Source organism: Musca domestica, unplaced genomic scaffold, assembly GCF_030504385.1.
Source record: "Musca domestica strain aabys unplaced genomic scaffold, Musca_domestica.polishedcontigs.V.1.1 37, whole genome shotgun sequence".
Classification (NCBI taxonomy): Eukaryota; Metazoa; Arthropoda; class Insecta; order Diptera; family Muscidae; genus Musca; species Musca domestica.
This window is the reverse complement of record NW_026712321.1, coordinates 736020-761692: the sequence shown is the minus strand read 5'-3', so window position 1 is coordinate 761692 and position 25673 is coordinate 736020. Positions and strand designations below refer to the sequence as shown.

General features: G+C 34.3%; 2 protein-coding genes and 4 long non-coding RNA genes across 8 annotated transcripts; 4 read left to right on the top strand and 2 right to left on the bottom strand.

Moving 5' to 3' along the window:
* On the top strand, positions 1-23398 carry LOC101887258 (uncharacterized). 2 transcript variants are annotated; one of them, XM_059126296.1, is made up of 3 exons: positions 1-612; positions 20059-20434; positions 22963-23398. In XM_059126296.1, exons 1-3 carry the CDS (start codon positions 564-566, stop codon positions 23114-23116), a joined length of 579 nt encoding a protein of 192 aa, XP_058982279.1. In that variant the 5' UTR covers positions 1-563; the 3' UTR covers positions 23117-23398. The 2 variants fall into 2 exon arrangements, with proteins under 2 accessions (XP_058982279.1, XP_058982278.1); XM_059126295.1 differs by having other exon boundaries at positions 22960-23398.
* On the bottom strand, positions 1011-10681 carry LOC131804039 (uncharacterized). Of its 2 annotated transcripts, XR_009342876.1 has the most exons (5): positions 10282-10681; positions 9720-10218; positions 9236-9342; positions 2100-2174; positions 1605-2030 (listed from the first exon to the last, which is right to left on the bottom strand). It is a non-coding gene; the product is annotated as an uncharacterized LOC131804039 (long non-coding RNA). The 2 variants fall into 2 exon arrangements; XR_009342877.1 differs by lacking the exons at positions 1605-2030; positions 2100-2174 and adding an exon at positions 1011-1376 and having other exon boundaries at positions 10282-10680.
* Positions 1376-2083, top strand: LOC131804042 (uncharacterized). Its single transcript, XR_009342880.1, has 2 exons — positions 1376-1635; positions 1704-2083. It is a non-coding gene; the product is annotated as an uncharacterized LOC131804042 (long non-coding RNA).
* On the top strand, positions 10853-11554 carry LOC131804041 (uncharacterized). Its single transcript, XR_009342879.1, has 2 exons — positions 10853-11106; positions 11175-11554. It is a non-coding gene; the product is annotated as an uncharacterized LOC131804041 (long non-coding RNA).
* On the bottom strand, positions 11076-11748 carry LOC131804040 (uncharacterized). The gene is made up of 2 exons (XR_009342878.1): positions 11571-11748; positions 11076-11501 (listed from the first exon to the last, which is right to left on the bottom strand). It is a non-coding gene; the product is annotated as an uncharacterized LOC131804040 (long non-coding RNA).
* Positions 23287-25673, top strand: LOC101896670 (retrotransposon-like protein 1). The gene is made up of 2 exons (XM_059126294.1): positions 23287-23432; positions 24134-25673. The coding sequence occupies exon 2, from the start codon at positions 24225-24227 to the stop codon at positions 25011-25013; it is 789 nt and encodes a 262-aa protein (XP_058982277.1). The 5' UTR covers positions 23287-23432; positions 24134-24224; the 3' UTR covers positions 25014-25673.

Here is a 25673-nt window from a genome sequence, read left to right as displayed (position 1 = left end):
CCAAATTCAGGCATTCGCGATCGAGAATTTGAAACGGCAACAAGTCGCGCTCTCCCAGACCACGAAAATCAAAGGAAATACCAAATAAGAATTTCTGTCAATATCAAGAAACAGCAACAACAACAACAGCAAATAGAAAATAATATCCCATAAAAATAGCTACATTATATACCACATAACTATACCTATATACCAGCAGTGAACAGTGTATGAGTGTGTGTGAGACTTTGTGCCCCAGGAGACCAACACTGTGTTGACTTTTATTTTTAACAAAAAAATAAAAAATTCGAAAAAAAAACTTGTGTGTGTGTGCTCGACTTTAAGCCTTGCTTTGCTTTGTCTGTGTGTGTGTGTGGAGCAACGCGCCTAGAAGTAGAGACGGCCGTTACCAAAGTTTGTTAGCTTAACGACACGGCTTGTCAGTTCAAATCGAGACGCCGTTAGTAAAACACTGTGAATATTCTCAAAGATTCTTCCACGGATTCCGGTGAAATTCCCAAGACCATAATTCAAAAAAAAAAAAATTTTTTTTTTTTGAAAAAAAGCACATCACACATCTCAAAATGAATAAAATCTTAATTTGTTTGTTAAGTTTAGCGGTGCTATCTGCAGGTGAGTAGGTGTAAAATAATTGGAATTGAAAAAATATTTAAAATTTATTAAAAAAAATAAATAAACTAAATTTAATTTAAAAAAAAAATATTAAAAAAAATAAAAATAGGATTGAAGAGCTCGAAAAAATGTGCCAAAAAATTAAAAAAAAATCAAAAATCATAAAAGTAAAAATAAAAAAATTCTTTCTTTTTTTTATTATTCCACAAAAATTAAGATTATTATTTAATATTTCCAAAAGAACAGACGAAAATTTTAAATTAAATTGAAGAAAAAAATTAAATCTAACAATTTTCAAGTATCCCATAAAATATTAAATTATTTTTTTTTTAAATTTCTACAAAATTTGTTGCAGGCCGTTCACATTCGGCGCAAAAAGGCAACAAATATATGGGGCCGGGTTTTTTGGCAAAACCTGTCCACAACCACCGCAGAAATTATCCCAATTCTGTTGGTAGTGCATCCCATAATTGGTCCTCAAATGGATTTGCTCAGTTTTCTTGGGTTTTTAGTGAGGATGGTGAGGATGCTTCGAGATTTCAATTTGCTTGTAATTTCTGCGGGGTGTGTAGTCTGGGTGGCGATGGGATCAAAATGCCGGAAATGGTTTGATAGGGTTCGCTACGTACGAAATTAGGCTCGAACAGGGTTGAGTTAAAGAGTATTATAAAGGTAGTGAATGACAGGGTGACTCAGGCTAAGAAGTGACTAGGCAGCCCTATGATTGCTGAGTAGGTGGGAACCTACTACTACTCCGGGGTGAGCTGAAATGAGAATTCACAATAGAATAAAAAATGGCTATTGACAGTTGAAAAGAAAAAGGAATGAAAATTGAAAATGGCTCAGGAAAATGGTGTTTCGTGGAAAATGAGCGTCTGGCGGGATTCACTGAGAAGAGGGGTATAAAAGGCTGCGAGCATAAGAAAAGCCAAAGTTAAGAATAAGACGTTACCGGTGAAACTTAGCTAGAGAGCAGTGAAGAAGTGGAAAAATTTAATTTGTGTGTTGCGATTTTTTTATTGTGTAAGTAGTTTGTAACAGTGGTTTGTTGAGTAATGTGTTGTTATATGTGATGTGTGTTGCTCCAACAGGAATATTCCGGTGGTGTATCAAGCTTTTTTGGAAGCACCGAAAATTGTCCGGTTTTGGTCAGCACAACGGCGGGAAATTGCCTTTTCTTTTTGGTAACGCAAGGTAGTGGCAAGTTGTCCACAGGAGAAAAAAGCCAAAAAAAGTTACATTGAGGGTGTGGAGATTTGAATTGTAAACTGGCCAGCTGCAACTTTGAGCTTTTTGCTGTGCCTGTTATTGATCCCGCCCAGAACGCCGGCATTGTAAAAGGACCAGTCAACAAGTCCAGCTTCATTTCAGGGTTTGCCTGGCGTTCAAAATCTGTTTCCTCCGGAAAGAAGCGTAAACTGGAAGAAGAGATAAGAAGAATTAATCAATAACGTTATAAATCACTGCTCAGGTAAAAGGTGTCTTACCGTTGTGTTGTCCTTGATAGATATATTTATATATATATGTGACGTCCATAAAATTTGCTGTCTCCTTTTTTGGAACTAAAAGAAAAGAAAAAAAGAGTTAATAATCATAAATTTCGAGAAAAAAAATATAATATTCAGTATAAAGATTTAGTAATAAGATAGGTTATAGTTCTTAGGATTTAAGTAATAATCAGTTTGTAAGGGAAAAATACCGCGTTTATTTTTAAAGGCTAGGAGGTGTTACAGTAAAATTATCTTGAGTCCTTGTGATTCGATCTGATAGTTTAGGCCGTGGAATTTTAGCGGCAATTAGGCCGGTTAAGAGAGCTCTTTTAGGTGGCTAGTAATTTCGTATAGACGCGGAATATTGCGCGGGAAAAGCAAGGCAAAGGATAATATATTGGTTTCTACCGAGTAATTAAAGCCATAGATTTAAGAAAGCCCGGTATTATTCTTAATTTGTTTTTTTTTATACCATACAGTTTGTCAATTTTAGTGTAAGAAAAAAAAATAGTAGAGAAAAAAATTAAGAAAATATTTAAAGCTAACTTATTTTTTTTAATAAAATTAAAAATGATTCTTTTGTAAACAGTAGATACTAATATGTGTTGCTAAGTTTGTATAGCTTGGGGGGAAGGTGGTATGAAGTAAGTGTGTGATTCGAAGCGTGTGGCTCAAGGGGATTCAGAGAAACGCAAGAAATGGAAATACTGGATCCAGGTAGGGTGGGCGAGTGTGGGATCGATCCACCGAGATCCCTGTATGATGACTCCTATTTTGTATATCGTAGAGTAGAGCAATTGTAGTAAAGTCCCCTTTCAATGTTAGTGTGTTGGATTCGATTGGCGGGTTGAGATCCCTAGCCCTGGGAGTCTCTGTGACAGTCGGATGGCCTAATCGTATGCCGAGCATATGCACACATAACAGAGATGGCGCCCAACATTCTAAAATAAAGCTTTATTGTACCTGATACCACTGTCAAAAATGGCGACTCAAACATGGCCGTGTTAAACTGTGATATTAGGTTAGTAACTCTGTGCAGTAACATCGACGCACACAGCCATAGAATGCTAGTAGATTTTAAATAGACAAAAGAAAATGTTTTTGACAAATAATATTCTGTGATATTAGTATGCATCCGAACTTTAGAGAGATGGGTTACGAAGTGCGATATTACTATATCAAATATATTATGGGAACGTTTTCTCCACTGTTCTAAGTAGGGTGTAATCAATAGCTTGTAATTCCGAGCTGGAATAAAACAATTTGTATTGAGAATCCTACTGTTAAAATTTGTTTTTGTGAAATAACCCAAATAAATTATAGACAGGAATAAGTACATCGAGTAGCAGCAATAGCGATTTTGATCTGAGAGATGCAAAAATCTTAGTATTGCATATAAAAACCCTGAGCTTTCATTTATGAAATGTAATAGATATGTCAGGGGTCCGAAGTTAACAAAGCACTATAATTTATTAGAAGAATAAGAATGTCTAAGGGAAGAGTCATACACCTCATAAAGGGCACTAAAATTATTAAAAAAAAATAATAATAATAATAAAAAAATAAATAAATAAAAAAAAACCACACACACACTGCTTCTGAAAATTACACTTCCCCCGTAGATCTATGTTGTAATTATCAAATTTGAAAATTTGTATGTGTAATTGTAATTGAATGTATTTATAAAAAGTATTTGTGTTGCAAATGTTTCATATTTAAAAAAAAAAAGGTTAACTGAATTTAAAACTTACTTACAAGAAAAGGTTTCGTCCGAGATTCAATTGATAACAAATGAGAAGATAAATTTTGGGTATAGGTCATGATCTACAATACCCGCAATAGTAAAAGAAATAAGAGAGACAGACCCGAAAATTTTGACCTAAACCGATCGACTTATTTTCCAGAGCAGAGTAAGCAAAGACGAATAGGGTCGGACGAAATGGCGAATGAGGATAGGAACATGAGTGCTTTGCAATTTATCGATCTAGCAGACACGATAATGCGAAGAGATCAGAACACCAATCATGTGCCAACAGTGAGTGATAATTTGAATAATAATGGTCCAACTACTTCCGACCTACATGGACTAGTACAAGATGAAGCAGCGTCTGTCCAGAAGTCATTGGAAGATAAAGTTAAAAAAATGGTCGAAACAGAAATATCTGATGTGAAGAAAATGATAGATTCTTTATCAAAAGGCATGAGAGAACTATCCGACACTGTGCGTAAACAATTAATTGTACCCCCAACGGCTACAATAGCCTCTAATTCTATTACAAATAGTAATGCTAATCCGACGTCAAACAATAATAATGACGCAGTAAATAGGAATATGCCACCAATTATCCAATTTCCGAGTGCTAGTCAAACTCCATTATCAGATCAATTTACTGGCCCGATAACGAATACGTTTAGAGTGGAACCACTAGGAATACGAGTTGATAAACTTGGTTTAAATTTCAGTGGTGACCCGAAAGGCTTAAGAGTTATGGATTTTATTAAGCGGTTAGAGATCATGCAGGCTCAATATAACATTCCATGGTCTGAAGTGTTGAGGGATTTCGCCTTTCTGGTTTCTGGTCAAGCCAGAGAATGGTATTGGCTGCATAGACAAAGTAATGTTTACACCGATTGGGTGGGTCTTAAAGAAGCGCTGATAAGCCAGTATCAAACCCCACAATCCAAATTCGACATACTCAGGGATTTGTTAGAAAGGAAACAAAGGCCAAATGAAAGCATCAATAGTTATTTTCACGAGATGGGAATTTTGCGATCTAGATTACTTCAACCTATTTACGAGTACGAAATGATTAAGATCCTAAGGGGAAATATACGTGAAGATATAAAACGACATGTATATCAGATGACCATTTCGTCGGTTGAACAGCTACGAATAGAATGTATTGAAGCCGAGAGAAATTTCCCTAGGCGCGAAAATAGAGCTGTAACGTTCCCCCAGCGACCTATCCGCCAAGTAAATGAAATATATGATGAAATTTATGAAAAGCCTGTAGAAGTACCGGAGGAGAATATTGGTGAAGAGCTGTCAGCTATCCGGATACAAAGCCAAATTAGAGTCCCAATGATCTGCTGGAACTGTCGAGAAAAGGGGCATGTTTTTATGGACTGTCCAGTAGAAGTCCGGAAATTGTTCTGCTATAGGTGTGGGAAGCCGGACACAGTAACCCCAAAGTGTCCTGTCTGTCAACAGGGAAACTCCCGAAGGGGTGTGGAAGTAACAGGGGAAACACACCCGTCAGAGAACCCTGTGAATCGGAAGAATTAGCACCCAAAAACGTCCGAATTTTAATAAAAAACAACGATAATATATTTAGAGATAAGAGTAGTGTAGAATCGAAAAATTTTTCTGCAGGTCAGAGGCATTACATTCCATTAGAAAATCGCCAAAGAAATTATGCTAAGGTCAAGGAGAGAATTTTTAACTCAGAGTTTACTGTAATCCCGAAAAAAATTATTGAATTGAGACAAAAATCCAAGAAGTGGCGTGAGCAGCGAAGATATTTGATAGAAACTATTTCGAGAGTGACTGGTATTGCCTCAGATCCCAGAGTTTTCTCGGAAATCAGTATGCAAGGAAAAATCATGAATGGGCTCCTAGACACCGGCGCTTCGGTTACTATGTTAGGGAAAAATTGCCGAGAGATAATAGAAGAACTTGGCATTCCAATTATACCAATGTCCAGCAGGGTAACCACCGCCGGAGGTACACAGTATAATGTTTTAGGGAAAATTAAAGCCATCATAAAATACCAAGAGCAGGAAAAATTTATGACACTGTATCTATGTCCTCAATTGGAACAAGAACTATATCTTGGAATAGACTTCTGGCGAACATTCGAATTAGCCCCTGATGTGATAGGAACTGCTGAAATTAATATAGAAAAAGTTTTCAGGGATATGACTGATACGGGTCCCGACTACAAACTCAACCCTCACGAGTTAACAAATGATCAAGAGAATCGATTAAAATGCATAGTAAAAAAATTCAAGACCTTTGAACAAAATGGGCTAGGTTGTACTAGTTTAGAAAAGCATTCGATTAAGCTCGTGGAAGGTGCGGAACCGGTTAAAGACCGCCACTATCCAATGTCTCCAGCGGTTCAAGCTATCACGTACCAAGAAGTCGATAATATGTTAGCACTTAATGTTATTGAGGAAAGTGAAAGCCCTTGGAGCAATCGTACAACTATCGTACGAAAGCCCGGAAAAAATCGTTTCTGTCTGGATGCTCGAAAGTTAAATAAGCTCACGGTCAAGGACGCATACCCCCTGCAAAACATTGAAGGAATACTAAGTCGCATTGATGAAACTCATTACATTAGCAGTGTGGATCTTAAATATGCGTTCTGGCAAATCGAATTAGACGAAGAAAGCAAGCCGTACACCGCTTTTACGGTCCCAGGTCGTCCATTGTATCAATTCCGTGTGATGCCGTTTGGATTGTGTAATGCTGCACAAAGGTTATGTCGACTGATGGACAAAGTCATTCCCCAACGACTCAAGGAGAATGTCTTTGTGTACCTGGACGACCTGTTGATTATTTCAAGTGATTTCGACGAGCATCTTCGTCTATTGAATGAAGTAGCCGATTGCCTTGACCGAGCGAGTTTAACAATCGGGTTAACCAAGTCAAAATTTTGTTTTCGTCAGTTGAGATATTTGGGTTTTATTATTGGAGAAGGCATGTTGCGTACTGACCCCGAAAAAGTAGAAGCAATTCGAAAAATTAGAATTCCCAAAAGTGCTAGGGAAGTGAGAAGTTTTCTGGGTACAGCAGGATGGTACCGAAGATTTATTAAAGACTTCGCGTCACTTTCAGCTCCCCTTACTGATACCCTGAAGAAATCGCCCAAATTCGTAATTACGGAAAAGGCAAAGGAGGCATTTGAAAACTTAAAGAGGGCCTTAACTTCCGCACCGGTGTTACGCCACGCAGATTTTTCCAAACCCTTTTTTATTCAATGTGATGCTTCGGAATATGGCATCGGCGCTGTTCTATTTCAGCTGAATGCCGAAGGACATGAGCATCCGATCGCTTTCTATTCGAAAAAGCTCAATAAGTGTCAGAGAAATTATAGCGTGACAGAGAAGGAATGCTTGGCGGCGGTGATGGCTATCAAAACTTTCCGTCCTTACGTGGAGCTAATGGAATTCACCGTGATAACAGATCACGCTAGTTTACAATGGCTGATGAGTCTAAAGGACCTCAGTGGTCGTTTAGCTCGCTGGTCATTGCAACTTCAGGGATTTAACTTCAAAATCGAGCACCGAAAAGGAAAGGAAAATGTTGTCGCCGATATGCTATCCCGCCTACCCAATGCCGACGAAATAGACATGAATCGGGTTTTTGAATTCGAGACCACCGAGTTTGAAAGTGATTCGTACAAACAGCTTAGAGAAATTATTGCAAATAAAAAGGAGAATCTCCCCGATCTAAAGATTGTCGACAATATGGTATTTAAAAGAGATCACAAGTCCTATAACCCAGAAACACAAGAGTTTCAGTGGAAATTGTGGGTCCCAGAGTCTTTGACCCATTCTTTAATAGAGCAAGCCCATGATAGAACGACGTCAGCTCACGGAGGCATATCAAAAACCATTTTTCGTTTAAGAGAAAAATATTACTGGCCTCTAATGGTATCCCAGGTTAGGCAATATGTGTCTAAATGTACTGTTTGCAAAGAGACAAAGCCTACCAATGAAAATACTCAGCCTCAGATCGGAAATGAAGTCGTGACAAATCTTCCCTTCCAGAAACTCTACGTTGACTTCCTCGGGAAATACCCCCGGTCTAAAAGTGGCAACGCCTTTATATTTATAGTGGTGGACCACTTTAGCAAATTTACATTTCTTAAGGCAATGAAAGAGGCAACAGCTTCCAATGTGGTAAAATTTATGGTTGAGGATATATTTCGTAAGTTTGGCGTACCCGAGACGATACATTCCGACAATGGGGCACAGTTCGTATCTAAAACTTTCAAAGACATGATTGAAACATATGGAATCAATCATATCCAAACAGCTCCATATGCTCCGCAGTCTAATGCATCTGAGAGAGTCAATCAATCAGTATTGGCGGCGATTAGGGCATATCTAGAAAATGACCACAGAGATTGGGACCTGTATCTAACAGACATAGAGTGCGCCTTAAGAACATCGATTCATACTGCAACTGGTGTAACGCCATTTTTCGCGCTGTTTGGTCATAGTATGTATACCCATGGTTCAGATTATAAATTAGCTCGGAAGCTCCACTCATTGGCGGACCATGAAATTATACATTTAGATCGTAACGACAAGATGGAACTAATCCGAAATAAAATTAGACAGAATATGCATCAGGCTTATCAACAAAGCGCAAAAAGGTATAACGCAAGGGCTCGTACGATTATTTTCTCTCCGGGTCAAGAGGTATATAAAAGAAACTATGTTCTTAGCGATTTTGGGAAAAATTTTAATGCTAAGTTTGCCCGGAAATTTACGAAGTGTCGTATAGTAAAGCCCATAGGAAATAATATGTATTCTCTCGAAGATCTAAATGGAAAGGCGATTGGAATCTGTCATGCAAAAGATCTTAAAAGATAAGTGGAAAAGAAAGTCTTTTCAATCCCCTTTCCCAATTCAATTTTTATAAAAAGAATTCTAAAATAACTCTCAAAAACTATTTCACATTTGTTACCAATTCTATATCACATTTATCAGCAATGGTTTAATTCAAAATCGAATGAATCAAAACAAAACATAGAAAATGTGTCTGAGGAAACTAAATACGATAGTGAAATCACCTTCGTACTGAATTCATTCGTATTAAGGTTCAAAAATATCAGCTGATCTGTTCCCCTAATTGGGTAATTCAAGTTAATCAGACTCTAGTTTCACGTTTATCACAGCTGTCTAATTTCTTTTACAATATATTCTACGCGACATACAAATTTGAAAAAAAAAAAAAAAAAAAAATGTACTTAAACACCCCCGGTGGCGATAAAAATAGCACAATCTGGTTTATTCCGGCATAAAGTAATGAAAGATTCCCATACATAAAAAGCGAACATACATAAAACTACATTCTACCAGACAATCACGTAGACACCACGATTATGGCAATTGTTTACCTATCAATCACATCAGCATATACCGCATACAAAATCCGTTCTTCGGCAACCACGACGACAAGACAGGCATAGGCACAAATATTTCCGCATGCAAAATGTTTCACCACCTATTAAGGAATGAAAGTTATTAATTGGTCAAAACAAACAAAAAAAGTACCGAAATACATTCCTAGGGCTATGCCCGCTTTCTGTCAAAATACTGCAAAATTGTATGCGACAAAATGTTTTGATAATTGTTATTTTTTTTGAATGCGTTATTGAACGCACGGATTTTTTTTTTCAAAAATGTGATCCAAACTGTTTAATCCTTCAATTCCAGGACAAAACAGGGTAATATTTTGAACGCCGGCCACGCAGTGTTCGTTTTTCCAAACATTGACATTGAAAATATTTTTTTTATTTTCAAAACAAATAATACACAATAATGACAGAAGTCGGGCACACTTGGAAAAAAAATTGTAATCAGCTTTCAGATCTACCTTACCTTTTTATTGTACCATGATTTCAATAATTTGATCAAATTATGTTTGTATCAAAGTACGTATAGATTCCAACTTTGAAGATTATATCCAACCAAGAAGAATGTGTGAAATTTTGATGGAATCGGAGAATTTTTCATTGAGAGCTGGTGGGTATTACCAGTGTAGATCCGCCGGCGAGGACAAATATATTCCAACTCCACACAAGGTCTTGGGTTGATAGAATTATTGGGTTGTTCCGGATGTTTACCTTTTTGTAGTGAAGGTCCCAAAGGAGTGGGCCGATAAATCCCATCCGTTCCTCTGAGCTTGTCTTAGTAGAAATACTGAATGCGGGATTGTATAAATGAATGAATGCGTATTTTAAAATTTATGAGCGTTTTTGATCTTCCCAAATGTTGACCTGCTATAGGGGAACTCGATCGATGTTTGGTAGTGACACGATATTTTCAGGGTGTCGGATCGAGAATTATCAGGCGAACCAGCAAGACATGTTTCACAGATCTGATGGACAGATTAGAAAAATAAATTAACTTATGTGGCTCTATTTCGATGGGGGATACTTACCAGCATGAGGGGGAGGGCTTAGACCAGCCTGCTGTTCGGAGCTTATGCCCGGCATGAGACCTTCAGGGAGTGGGATGTCCCCACGTAAATGAGTAATGCGGCCGTGCACATCACCTCCGTCCTCGATTTTCTGGCCGAAGTTGAAGTTTTGTTGCAGGCCGTTCACATTCGGCGCAAAAAGGCAACAAATATATGGGGCCGGGTTTTTTGGCAAAACCTGTCCACAACCACCGCAGAAATTATCCCAATTCTGTTGGTAGTGCATCCCATAATTGGTCCTCAAATGGATTTGCTCAGTTTTCTTGGGTTTTTAGTGAGGATGGTGAGGATGCTTCGAGATTTCAATTTGCTTGTAATTTCTGCGGGGTGTGTAGTCTGGGTGGCGATGGGATCAAAATGCCGGAAATGGTTTGATAGGGTTCGCTACGTACGAAATTAGGCTCGAACAGGGTTGAGTTAAAGAGTATTATAAAGGTAGTGAATGACAGGGTGACTCAGGCTAAGAAGTGACTAGGCAGCCCTATGATTGCTGAGTAGGTGGGAACCTACTACTACTCCGGGGTGAGCTGAAATGAGAATTCACAATAGAATAAAAAATGGCTATTGACAGTTGAAAAGAAAAAGGAATGAAAATTGAAAATGGCTCAGGAAAATGGTGTTTCGTGGAAAATGAGCGTCTGGCGGGATTCACTGAGAAGAGGGGTATAAAAGGCTGCGAGCATAAGAAAAGCCAAAGTTAAGAATAAGACGTTACCGGTGAAACTTAGCTAGAGAGCAGTGAAGAAGTGGAAAAATTTAATTTGTGTGTTGCGATTTTTTTATTGTGTAAGTAGTTTGTAACAGTGGTTTGTTGAGTAATGTGTTGTTATATGTGATGTGTGTTGCTCCAACAGGAATATTCCGGTGGTGTATCAAGCTTTTTTGGAAGCACCGAAAATTGTCCGGTTTTGGTCAGCACAACGGCGGGAAATTGCCTTTTCTTTTTGGTAACGCAAGGTAGTGGCAAGTTGTCCACAGGAGAAAAAAGCCAAAAAAAGTTACATTGAGGGTGTGGAGATTTGAATTGTAAACTGGCCAGCTGCAACTTTGAGCTTTTTGCTGTGCCTGTTATTGATCCCGCCCAGAACGCCGGCATTGTAAAAGGACCAGTCAACAAGTCCAGCTTCATTTCAGGGTTTGCCTGGCGTTCAAAATCTGTTTCCTCCGGAAAGAAGCGTAAACTGGAAGAAGAGATAAGAAGAATTAATCAATAACGTTATAAATCACTGCTCAGGTAAAAGGTGTCTTACCGTTGTGTTGTCCTTGATAGATATATTTATATATATATGTGACGTCCATAAAATTTGCTGTCTCCTTTTTTGGAACTAAAAGAAAAGAAAAAAAGAGTTAATAATCATAAATTTCGAGAAAAAAAATATAATATTCAGTATAAAGATTTAGTAATAAGATAGGTTATAGTTCTTAGGATTTAAGTAATAATCAGTTTGTAAGGGAAAAATACCGCGTTTATTTTTAAAGGCTAGGAGGTGTTACAGTAAAATTATCTTGAGTCCTTGTGATTCGATCTGATAGTTTAGGCCGTGGAATTTTAGCGGCAATTAGGCCGGTTAAGAGAGCTCTTTTAGGTGGCTAGTAATTTCGTATAGACGCGGAATATTGCGCGGGAAAAGCAAGGCAAAGGATAATATATTGGTTTCTACCGAGTAATTAAAGCCATAGATTTAAGAAAGCCCGGTATTATTCTTAATTTGTTTTTTTTTATACCATACAGTTTGTCAATTTTAGTGTAAGAAAAAAAAATAGTAGAGAAAAAAATTAAGAAAATATTTAAAGCTAACTTATTTTTTTTAATAAAATTAAAAATGATTCTTTTGTAAACAGTAGATACTAATATGTGTTGCTAAGTTTGTATAGCTTGGGGGGAAGGTGGTATGAAGTAAGTGTGTGATTCGAAGCGTGTGGCTCAAGGGGATTCAGAGAAACGCAAGAAATGGAAATACTGGATCCAGGTAGGGTGGGCGAGTGTGGGATCGATCCACCGAGATCCCTGTATGATGACTCCTATTTTGTATATCGTAGAGTAGAGCAATTGTAGTAAAGTCCCCTTTCAATGTTAGTGTGTTGGATTCGATTGGCGGGTTGAGATCCCTAGCCCTGGGAGTCTCTGTGACAGTCGGATGGCCTAATCGTATGCCGAGCATATGCACACATAACAAATTTAAATAAATTTATTAAAAAAAAATTAAAAAAAAAATATTTATATATTATATTAAATTTATTTCAAAAAAAATATTTAAAAAATTAAAAATAAGATTGAAGAGCTCGAAAAAATGTACCAAAAAAATTAAAAATAAAAATCAAACAAAAAAAATTAAAATATTGTTTTCAGAAAATGAGAGTAAATAAAAATTAATTTCTTAATTTTTTATTATTCAACAAAAATTAGGATTATTATTCAATATTTCCAAAAGAACAGACTAAAACATAAAATTTTAAATTAAATTGAAAAAAAATAAAATCTAAAATTTTTTAAGTATCCCCTAAAATATTAAATTATTTTTTTTAAATTTCTACAAAATTTAAATAAATTTATTTAAAAAAAAATATTTAAAAAAATTAAAAATAAGATTGAAGAGCTCGAAAAAATGTACCAAAAAAATTAAAAAAAAAATCAAACAAAAAAAATTAAAATATTGTTTTCAGAAAATGAGAATAAATAAAAACTACTTTTTTTTATTATTCAACAAAAAATAAATTTATTATTCAATATTTCCAAAAGAACAGACGAAAATTTTAAATTAAATTGAAGAAAAAATAAAATCTAACAATTTTTAAGTATCCCATAAAATATTATTTTTTTTTTTAAATTTCTACAATTTTTTTTTAAAAAATTAAATTTAATTATTTATTTAATTAATTTTAATATCGTTGGGATATTCCAAGGAAATCATTAATATTTTTCATTGAAAATTTCAATAATAAAACCCCAAAAATTTCTAAGAGGGAATTTTTAGTTCACAGTCCGAATTAAAAACAAATCCTTGGAGATTTACAGTCCTAACCGTAAAAGATATTAAATTGGAAATTTTGGGTCTGTTACAGAACTACAAGAAAGTAAAAGACATTAAATTGGAAACTTTGGGTCTGTTCCAGAACTACAAGAATGTATTTTTTTACTACGATAACCAATCTTCCCTATCGATGATATCGAAAAAAAATGAAAAATTGTAGATTCTTGCAGATTCTGGAACAGAGTAGAGCAGAGAAAAATAATTTAAATGATTTCAAATATGTTAACAAAATTTAGAAGCTTTTTTGGGTAATATAAAAAAGATCTTCCATCTATGATATCGAAAAAAATGCAAAATGGTAGATTCTTACAGATTCTGGAACCGAGTAGAGCAGAGAAAAATAATTTAAATGATTTCAAATATGTGTGAACAAAATTTAGAAAGTTTAAATTGGATTTGGATTTTCAATTTTTGCAAAAAATATGAATTTTTTGGGTAATATAAAAAATATCTTCCCTCTATGATATCGGAAAAAAATGCAAAACAGTAAATTATTGCAGATTCTGGAACAGAGTAGATCAGAGAAAAATAATTTAAATGATTTCAAATATGTGTGAACAAAATTTAGAAGGTTTAAATTGGATTTGGATTTTCAATATCTGCAAAAATATGCATTTTTGGGTAATTTAATCTACTTACATTTTATAATGTAAACGAATTGTTCATGTTTAAATGGTTATTTATTTTATACTTAAATTAAATTAAAATAAAATTGTCAATTCCATTGCATATACGTCAAATAAACTTTAAAGAAGAAGGTTAAAAGAACAAATGTAGACATACTAAAATAAAATCATTTTCCGTACTAAATAAATTCTTGATGGTGTAATTCAATTTTATAACATTTGAGATCAAATTTGAATTTTTATTGTTTTAATTTTTATTTTATTCACAAATTCTTGAAAAAAAATTATTTTTTGGCTGGAAAACATTTATGTATTTATTTATTTTTTTTTTTTTTTTTGGAATAATTTAGTTTGACTTATTTTTTAGAGTTACCGACACATACGGTTACCGAACTGCAAGAATGCAAAAGTTTTTAATACGATAACCGATTTTTCCCCTCCCCTTTATGATATCGAAAAAAAATTGCAAAACTAGTAGATTCTTGTAGCTTCTGGAACAGAGCAATATTGTTCACAAAGTCTAAAAATAAATTTGGCAACATTGTTGCTATGGATAAGACTTAACTACTATATCATTTTGATTCCTATCATGTTGAAAAATGTTATAAATTTACCGAATTTTCGTTTTGCCGATTTTTGACGGTAACTCAAAAATAGAGTTCGAGAATCCAAGTTCTCGACAAGTTTTATGGTGTAAACGATATGATATAAAATAAAGTTTAATTTTAATTTTCTTCATAAGATACCTTGCTCTGAATCCTGAATAAGAAAAATCTCGTCTGTGTTTAAAGAAATTAAAATATCGTTTTTAATAAAAAACTTCCCTTTATTATGAGAAAATTATTATTATGGTCAAGAGCAATTAAATTTCTCTGCTTTATATAAACGGATATGCAAACCTCTTGGCTAAAATATTGAGTATTTGATATTAAGCTTTCAAAATTATCTCATTAAGTTTGTGTGTTTAAAGGCTAAAATGTGTTTAATTAAAGATTAAATTACATTCCAAGTTCAAGGCTAAATCAATGAAGGCACATAGTTGTTAGTGTTAAAACTGGAGCATACTTTTAGGCAAATCACTTTACATTGCTAATCGATTATTCCCCATTCAATTGCTCGTGTTTTTTTTTTTTTTCTCAACAATAAAAATGCATTTTTTGATGTTTATCACCTATTCTTTATCATTCTCGGTGTGTTAATTCTTAAAATTTCCAAGAAGCAAACTACTTTAAGTATTCTTTGCAATGGAAATGTGTGTCCATGGGTGTAATAGTATATTTCGATTATAATTCATAAATGCTAACAGAATTTTTAATATCTAGCGATAAAATGAGTTGTAAATTAAAAAAAATAAGCTAGCATTCATACATATATTGGTTTCATGTGTATTCTTTAATTTATAAAACAAGAGAAAATAAATAATACAATATAAAAATTTAAATAGATTACAATGGGGTAAAAATGTATGAATTATTTTGAACACGTTTTGACATTTGAAACTATTAATATTACACGAGGCATGTAAATGTCATAAATTTTGAAAATATATGTCAACTGAATTTGAAATTCTTCAATTACTTGCAATGGAAAATGAAAGTAGAAAGTTCAATTGAAGTTTCAAGAAAAAGCCGCCATTAAAATTTAGGTATGGTTTTTCAAATTAAAATGTAAATAAATTCAAAAAATAATTGGAGAAAGGAATTTATTGATGACGGAATTCAGTTAAGTCATATTTAGTAAAAAAAGCACTTTAATAAATAAAAATAAATAAATAAAAACCACTTAAACCTTATCAATTCGTTTACATTATAAAATGTTTGTCAAATTGATTAACCAAAAAGACATATCTTGCAGAAAATAAAATCTCAAATCCAACTCAAACTTCCCAAATTGTTATTAATTTAAAATAGTGGAATCCAATGAGAAAATAGAATATAACGGGTAAAGCATATCAAGTCGTTTACACTATAAAATGTCATTAAATTGAATTCAACAATTTATTTTATGTACAAAATTTTTTCAAAGACCACGTTTTCAATAATTGTTTGTGGACACATATAAATCTTGTGATACATACTAGAAGAGTGGGTGGTAATAAGAAAATATAAATTACTTTATACCAAAAACTAGTTTTTAAAGCAATTTTTCAGAAGACTACTTTTTTGAAAGACTACATCTTAAAATTTTTTCTTTGCGCTCATTGACAATTTCAGCACTATTGGAGATAATATTTCTCACGAAAACGAATATTCGCAGTTGCCTTATAATAACTTATCTTAACTTTATTAATGGTTTCCATTGCATACCATTCATAAATGAGACCTGTTTTTTATTGAACGTTTTATTACAGATTTCCTTTGTTCACATACTCTACTAGAGTATAGTAATAAAGAATGCTTATTGAAATGGAAATAAAAATTCTCAATTCGCTCATATCAATTAACTTTTTGGTATATAATTATGTATCTGCATTCATATGAATGGAAATGTATAGCTTTCTCTATAAAAATGATTATAGCATTCGTTTCTTTTTTTATTGAACGATTTCTTTAGAACTTTTCAATGCAGTATTGAGTGTACTGTGGTCTGTTAGAAAGCTGATATCTTTAAGGAAAAATAGAAATTTCCAATTGCCTCAGAAAATAAAAAATTGACACCAAAAGGATGCTGGCAAACAATAATTCTTCATCATTGCTAAGTCTTATATATCTTAGTCTAAACGTGGCACATCTCCAATATTTATTCTTGTAATTGCCATGACGTCAAAGGAGAAAATATTCAACATTGAATTTCATTGAGTCTCAGAACGAAAAAAAAACTGAAAACATAATATACACCATAAAAAAGACGCCAAAATAAAGGGTATACTATATACAAAAACTCTCTTTGTTGTTATGTGAGAACATATGTTATCGAATCTTGACAAAATCTCCAACAATGTTTGGTGTTAGGACCATGGCATCAAAGAAGAATATGTTCTCCATAAAATTTTACCATAGGTCTCAGAACAAAAGAAATCTGAAAGTAAAAAAAAATAATTAAAAAACGGTAGGAAAAAAAAGATATCTACAACAGCTCTCTTCTTTAGTATTTAGCGTTATATGTTTTCAAATCGTGCAAAATCTCAAGCTAAACTTCGTTTTAGGTTCATAGTACCAAAGAGAAAAATATTCCAAAACGAATTTCACTATAGGTTCCAGAATAAAAGAAATCTGGAAAAGTCCATATTTCAGTAAAAACCATAACATTTAAATAAGTATACTTACATTACATTCACTCCTTAGTGCATATTCTCAAGGGTTGCAAGTTCAGTTAAAATGAGCAACAATGCTTCGTTTTGGTCTCATGGCATACATCTCATATTCTACATCGAATTTTACTATATGTTCCGGAACAAAAGAAATCTAAAAAAATATTATATATATCATTCAAAGATCGATTACAAAAGCGTATATAAAAAATAATGTTCTTTCTTTGGTGCTTAGTCCGATAGGTTATTAAAGTGTGGAAAAATCTCTAAAAATATTAGTTTTATGATATTGGAACCAAAGAGAAAAATATTCTACGACGAATTTCACTATGGGTTCCACAACAAAATAAATATGGAAAAGTCCATACTTTAGTAAAAATGGGTATGCTTACAATAACGTTATGTCTTTAGTGCATAGCCTCATATTTAGCAAATTGAGGCAAAATATGCAATACCATTTCGGTTGATGATCACGGCACCAAAGAGGAAATTATTCTCCATTGAATTTCACTATAAGTCCCCGGCCAAAAGAAATCTGCAAATACAATATATATCAATAAAAATCGTTAACTACTAGTATATCTGCAATAGCATTTTTTCTTTAGTGTTGACTTCTATGCCTTTCAAATTGAGCCAAGATCGCCTATAATGCTTAGTTATAGATTCATGGCATCAAAGGCAAAAATATTATCCATCGAATTTTACTACTGGTCCCAAAACAAAAGAAATCTGAAATTCTAATAAAAATCATTAAAACATCGACAAGAAAAATAATATATCTACAATACATTCCTCCTTAAGTGTTTACTTCCATGCCTTGCAAATTGAGCCAAATTCTGCAACAATGCTTCATTTCCGGTTCATAACACCAAAGGAAAAAATATTCTTCACCGAATTTGACTACTAGTCCCAGAACAAATGAAATCTGAAATTCTAATTAAAATTCATTAAAAATCGGCAACAAAAATAATATATCAACAATATATTCCTACTTTAGTGTTTACTCACGTGTCTTGCGAGTCACGCCAAAATCTGCAACAATGCTGCATTTTAGGTTCATCGAGCCAATAGAAAAAATATTCTCCATCGAATTTGACTACTGGTTCCAGAACAAAAGAAAGCTGAAATTCTAATAAAAATTCTTAAAAAAATCGGAAACAAAAATAATATATTTACAATACATTACTACTTTAGTGTTTACTTCAATGCCTTGCGACTTGGGCCAAAATCTACACAATGCTTCATTTTAGGTTTATCGATCCAAAAGAAAAAATACTCTCCATCGAATTTGACTGCTTGTCCCAGAAAAAAAGAAATCTGAAATTCTAATAAAAATCATTAAAAAACGTTAACAAAAATAATATATCCACAATAATATCCACCTTTAGTATTTACCACCGTGTCTGACTAGTGGAGCCAAAATCTGCAAGAATGCTTAATTTCAGGTTCATGGTGCCAAAGGAAAAAATATTCTCCATCGAATTTTACTACTAGTTCTAGAACAAAAGAAATCTGAAATTGTAATAAAAATCATTAAAAAATCGTTAACAAAAATAATATATCTACAATACCTTCCTCCTTTAGTGTTTACTTCCATGCCTTGCAAGTCGGGCCAAAATCGGCAACAATGCTTCATTTTAGGTTCATGGCGCCAAAGGAAATAATATTTTCCATCAAATTTCACTGAGAGTCCTAGAACAAAAAAAATCTGAAAATAAAATATAAACCATTGAAAAATCAACATCAATTTGGGTGTTTATACAAGAGGTGCAAAGTTGGGTTAATGTTGTATATTTTTTAAACATTGGAAAGAAAACCAAAAATGTCCATTTTTGAAAGGAGATTTCATTGGAAAAAAATTCTTCATCAAATATTAAAAATTGAAAAAAAAGAGCTTCAACAAAATTTCGTTAAAAATTTGGTTTTATTCACCCAAAAATGTATTCCAAGAATGGTCTTTAAGACTTTGTGGTCAGTTTGACTTCAAACTTCTCCAAGAATAAACTCATAATAGGATTTTATGTTTCTTTATTCAAAACCAGTTTTATATATTTTCAAAATTATTATTTTTAAATTTAATTTCCCTTTTTTTCACACCCACCATCATAAAAATTTTATGATTCTGATTTTTTCATTTCCAATAAAAAATGCCAAGCAAAAGAAATTTTTTATTTCTTTCTCTTGGCATATTTTAAATCATAGTCCATAATTTTTATGTACATTGACTTCTTCCGTGGTTTACATATATACACAAGAAAAATTCTAAACAACTTTTTTTTATTAACATTGAATTTGTCGCCAAGAAATAATTTAGAAGAAGAGGAACAGAGACAGACGCAGGCAAGGCATGGTGTCTTGACGTTATGAATTTTAATTACAGGAAGTGATTTCCACGACAAGTAGCGAGTGTGTGTGTGTGGTTAGGGGAACGGGCGAGATGGTTTCAAGCAAGCCAGCCACCATCCCATACAGGTAAATGACCATAAAAAATGGTCATAGAAAAAGTTGGCCTAAAGGAAAATATAACTGTTCGAAATAGATTTAAATTAAAATATGGTTACATAGAGTCATTATTTTTTAGTTGGCTTTTTCATTCATCCATTGTTTTTGTATGTTGTTGTTATTTTTTTGGCACATTTTATGCGGGTTCATCACAAAAGTTAATGAACCCCATCTGTTTTTGTTTTTTGTTTGTTTTTTGGCTACCAACCACAATTACATTAATTATAACACCAAAAGAAAGGGGTCAACGGCCAATTGTTATGTTTAACAAAAATGCCTGTTAATATTTATTATTCTCTTTTTGTTTTATTTTTCTCACCCTCCCCAGGTCAACGTATTACCACCATACACTTGGATGGTGTACAGTACTTCATTAGCCGCATGAATCCCTATTCACCCGAACTCAACTATTTCTTGGCCTATCAATATTGCCGCTCATTGGGTCTGCAATTAGCCTCGTTCGAGACGAAGGAGAAGGCCGAATCAATGACAACATATTTGAAAAATGCCGGCTATGGCAACTATGATTTCTGGACTTCGGGCAATCGTTTGGGCACGGGCATGTTCCTTTGGATGAGCACCGGTTTACCGTTTAATGCCACATTTGATTTCTTCGAAAATACCATTGACTCGATACAGGCTGGTCTTTTGGATCCTGTGGATCATAATAGCAACACATCACCACAGAGAACCGCCAGAGACAGGTAAGTGGAGATGAAGACATTTTTGTTTTCAAGAATATTGAGAAATAAATCAAAATGATTTACCCTAACAAACGCCATCAGTATTTCATATTTTAATTACTATTGATATTTGAAATGCAGATGGCGCTCGTTCCATTTTTACCCTCCACCATAGTATGGAGGGTATATTAACTTTGTCATTCCGTTTGGAACACCTCGTAATATACATTTTAGACCCTACAAAGTATATGTATATATTTTTTTTCAGCATAAAATTCTATGTCGATTTAGCAATGTTCGTCCGTTTATCCGTCTGTGGAAATCACTCTAACTTCCGAACGAAATAAAGTAGGTTGATAAAATTTTACTCAAATGTATATTATGTTTGCTGGAAGTTTGATATTGAAAATGGGTCATGTAGATCCACGTTTTGGTATAGCCCCCTATGACGTTACCTCCCGATATTCAGTATTTTGGTGAATTAAGCGACTTTATTCACAGGAATTGTTTCAAATTTGGTATTTGAAGTTCGTAATGAATACTACAGCCCAAGATAGAAAATTGTGTGTGCAGGTTCACGTCTTCGTGTAGCCCCTATATAACGGTACCTCCCAATATTCGGTGTTTCATATTTTTTATTTGAAGTTCGTAATGGATACTACAGCCTAAGACAGAAAATTGTCTGTGCAGGTCCACGTGTTCGTATAGCCGCCTATATTTCGGAAATTTCATATTTTAAGTTCCAAATAGGTACTACAGCCTAAGACAGAAAATTGTCTGTGCAGGTCCACGTCTTTGTAAAGCCGCCTATATTTCGGAAATTTCATATTTTAAGTTCCCAATAGGTACTACAGCCTGTGACAGAAAATAATCTGTGCAGGTCCACGTCTTCGTATAGCCCCCATATAACGGTACCTATATTCAGTATTTTAATGATTTTAGCTAAATAATTCACCGGATTTTTTTAAGTTCCGTATAGACCCCAATATAACGGCTATATTTGCAAAAGTTCGGCCCGGTCGACCTCACTTTTTTTCTTTTTTCAAACCACATTTTCCACCTACTGTGTATCTTCGATGGTAAAATTTGGCTGTTCGATATTTAAAAATTTAATTCGATTTAAGACGACTAGGCTTAGACGGGCCAAAATCTAAGACAAGTCGACTTTGCTTTAAAAGGCAAAAAACGAAAAATTTTGAGTCAGCTTTCTGCTCTCGAGTTCATTCACGAAAAATAAGGAAACATAAAATGACACGCTCCTGCTTAACCAAGCTTTATAAATTTATCGCCGCCTGAAGTTTAATCGAAAGGTGCAATGGTTGAAAATTAAAGACCCTATGCGGTGGCGGTTAATGTTACCCTCTCTTCGTATTTTCTTGAAATTCTTGAACAATAGTACCTCTTTTGGTTTAATTTAAAATATACAAGTTTATACTCATAAATTGAATGTTGCGCCTTCGCGACTGAGGGACCCATTTGTCGCTCATTTCCTAAATAACCCGGATTTCAAACAGTTCTTTAGTTAAAGTGAAAACTTTGCCGTTGGTTATCTCCAAGTAAATATTAACTCGGCCCATTTATTGTGAAAATTCTATTTTGGTGGATTCTTTTATTTTATTAATTGCCATGAAGCTGACAAGAATAATACTGCCTTAGAAGCCATTATGATGGCTGTGTAGCGTTCGTTATTTTTTCAAACTTCGCTATCCATCCCATGTTTGCCATTGCCTGTAAACTTTGGCAACTCCTATTTCTTACCAAGTACTTTTTTCTGTTCTTCTACATTTCTTTCCAATATATGTTTTTTTTTCTAATTTTAAAATATTTAATTTCTACGATTGCTTAGTTGTTTCTTCTTTAGATCCTCCAATAATGTCCTTGTCTCCTTATTCCAAATAGTTTAAATTGTTTTTGTCCAAAAAAAGCTTTGCTCAAAGCACCTATTTGTTCATGCGATTGTAAATTGCAAATTCAATTTTGCTGTAACTGCTTTGAAGCTGACACGAATAATCCAGCTCAACACGCCATTATGATGCCTGTGTAGTATTCGTTTTTTCAAACTCGGCTATTTTGGTATCCCATGACAGTCATCGCCTGTTAACATTAGCAACGCCTATTTATTAATTACATCTTTCAGCTATTCTACATTTTTCTTCCTTTTTTATTTTAAAAGCTCCAATTTGGGCAACTTTTAAATGTTTTCCTTTTATAACGTTTCCGTTTTTCTGCATTGCTCCATTTATTTGTTTTCTTATTCAGCGTCACTCCAAGAATGCTGGCAATATTTATTTCGGTGTCACAACTAGTACAGGGTTGCATTTAGAGTAACGTAGTTAATTGGTAATCACAATGCTACAATAGGCTTTTCATTACGTATTTTACTAGAAATTTCATTACAATTTTAATAATTTACAATCTTGGGGTATATATTCTATTATTATATTATAATATATATACCATTATCAAATTTATTTTTTTTTTAACTAAATATATTTCCTTAAACTAAATATATTCCTTTTTGATTTCTTTCACTCTTCCCCCAACAGCAGCAGCGGCGCCGAAAAAGGCTGTGTCATCTTGAAACAGCCCACCTTGAAATGGATGCCCGAAGATTGTTCAGCTGTCAAGGATTTCATTTGTGAACAGACACGTTGCTATTATTACAATTATGGCAGTATTCCCGTATCATCGGCGCAGGGGTAAGAAGAGCCCTACTACTTGCTAACTCGAACCAAGTATAGGAGTTACTCTCTGTCTATAAATTAAAAAAAAAAAATACAACAACAACAAACAAAAAAATTCAATCAAAAACAAAACGAAAAAACTTACAAAAATCTTCCTTTCGCAAACAACAAAAACTCTAGACTGTAAAATGTTAATTTAAGCCTTAACCTTATAAAAATAATAATAAAGAATCAAAACAAACAAATCTGCTCCTCTATGGATTAAAAAAAAAAAATAAAGAAAGAATGAAAAAACAGAAAATCTGAAACGCCGTGTCACGCTAAACTTATTTTAGGTGAGCTAAACCCCAAGTCATACAAACAAACAACAAAAAAATAACACAAATTATATACAACTATTTATAAGGATATATGCTTCTATTTTCCCCCATGCCGGCCAACCACACCATGCTATTAATAACAATCTGCTATAGAAAAATAAGGATTAACAACTAATAACGGCTTCTCCTATTATTCCCAGATAGGCTAGAATTTCTAACAGATCTTGAGGCAGAAACAGAATTGTCGCTGCTTGCCAAATTAGAAAAAAAGGCGTTCCACTGTCGCTCTTATACTTTGACATTGCTTCATTTTGGCAGTTTGGGATCCAAGCACAGAAAATATTATTAAAAAACCGATTTTTTGTACCCATAATATTGCATGTGCTTAACTCTCAAACGGCTAAAGCAAGCCTAGCAACAAGCCCCCATTGTGTTTCTGCTTTTTCTGCCTCATTTTTATCAAAATAATGGAAATTATTCCTCCCAACTACTAACCCTAAATTAATCTGCTTGTCTCCCTCTCTCGCTCTCTCTTGCGTCTTGTAATCTCAGAATGTGGTGAATTGGGGCTTAGCTTTTCCTAAAACAAAGTAGTTTACATTTAAAGTAGTTTATTCAAAATATTGTTTTCAATTTTATTCAAGCCATTGAAGAGCATAAAACTAACCAAGTTATCTTTCCTTTTCTCTCTACTTTTTTTCTTTGCTTACGCCCAGACGCCCCATCACCACAACCACACCACGCACCAACATTGCCGATTCGGTACAAAGTGAAACCAAAATTAACACCACTCCCTTGCCCCTGTTGATGTCATCGTATGCCGCGAGCAAAAAATCGAATCAACCCTCCTATGTGTCCCTGAAACTTGATCAAGAGAGAGCGTTAGAGTCAAGCCTCGAAAAGGATAACAGCCATCCGGAGCAACAGCAATCTGCCTCCTACGAAAATGAACACGACGACACCGAAGAAACCGAACATGATGGAGAAGTGGTGGATGAAGAGGAGACGGAGGATGGAAGCAACAGTGCTGGTGCTGATGAATCGGCTCAAGGACGTGACCTGGCCAATGAGGAAGCCGATCATGAACTGGAAGAAGTCAGTGGCCAACAAAGCCAAGAATCTTCGGGAGAGCAACATGATGATGATCATGAGGATAGTCACGATCAAGAGTTGGAGGAAGACAAATCGGAGGCTCAACACGATGACAGCAGTGACAAGCATCCCCTTTCCCATGAACAAGAAGAAGAAGCCGCAGCCATTATCAATTCCGTTGCCTCAAAGGAGAAATCTGGCGAGCTATATGAAACCGAAAGCCATGACAATGAAATGCCCGGTGTTGAGGTGCGTTTGAAGCAAATCTCCCAAGAAGTTGAGAAACGGGCCAGTGAGGAAAATCGCCACATTCCCTCCTTGACACCAGATCTTGATGATATTGGCCATCAATCATTCCTCTCCTTGACCGATCTCATACGCACCTTGCGTCCCAATGATAAGCAGATTATACCACAAATCGATTCGGATTATTCCAATGCCATGCGCGTCCTCGGCGAGAAATCAGTGGTTGTCAGTAACTCGAATGGCAATAACAATGAATAATTCCAAAAACCCTCACACCCTTCCAGGAATTTCTCCCAAACACACAACTCCCCTCCCCCACTCCCCGCATCACTAACCAAACACAAGTTTTAGTTTTTTAAGCAGAAAATCTCTTCACACAGAACAGACAGAGTTGTATTCCATTGCAAAAGAAAGCCAACAACAACAACAGAAAACCGTTTCCTTAATCACAACGCCAAGGTTCCATTGAAAACTGTGGGGAATATATTATTTTCCTTAATACACACAAAATAGTATTTCCATTTAATGGGTTTGGTCTTGTTGTAATCCCTGATTCCCTCCCCATTTCAACATAACCTCAAAACAACAAGCCATGATCCATTGAAATAAACACTTCTCTTTGGGACCTTGGAAATGTGTATAATAATTAAATATGGGGCCTAAATATTTGGAAATAACGACACAAAACCAACCCACAACAACAACAACAAACGAATGCAAATTAATTTTAAGTTAAGTTAAACAAAAACACACAAAAAATTGAATGAAAATAAAACAACGATTCGATTGTAGTTTTAATAAAAATGTATTTGATATGGAAAATCCTATGTTATAAGTCTTGTCTAAATGTAATTTTTTCAAAAGCGAATTATCAAATAAAGCAGAAAGTTTCTTTATGCGAATAAAATTAAAAAAAAA

What these genes read in the sequence shown, in the direction of transcription:
- LOC101887258 (XM_059126295.1), top strand. Translation starts at nt 564, where the DNA reads ATGAATAAAATCTTAATTTGTTTGTTAAGTTTAGCGGTGCTATCTGCA. An exon ending in TTTAGCGGTGCTATCTGCAG is followed by an intron (nt 613 to 20,058) that starts GTGAGTAGGTGT and finishes CACCCTCCCCAG; the next exon opens with GTCAACGTATTACCACCATA. An exon ending in CAGAGAACCGCCAGAGACAG is followed by an intron (nt 20,435 to 22,959) that starts GTAAGTGGAGAT and finishes TTCCCCCAACAG; the next exon opens with CAGCAGCGGCGCCGAAAAAG.
- LOC101896670 (XM_059126294.1), top strand. Translation starts at nt 24,225, where the DNA reads ATGTCATCGTATGCCGCGAGCAAAAAATCGAATCAACCCTCCTATGTG.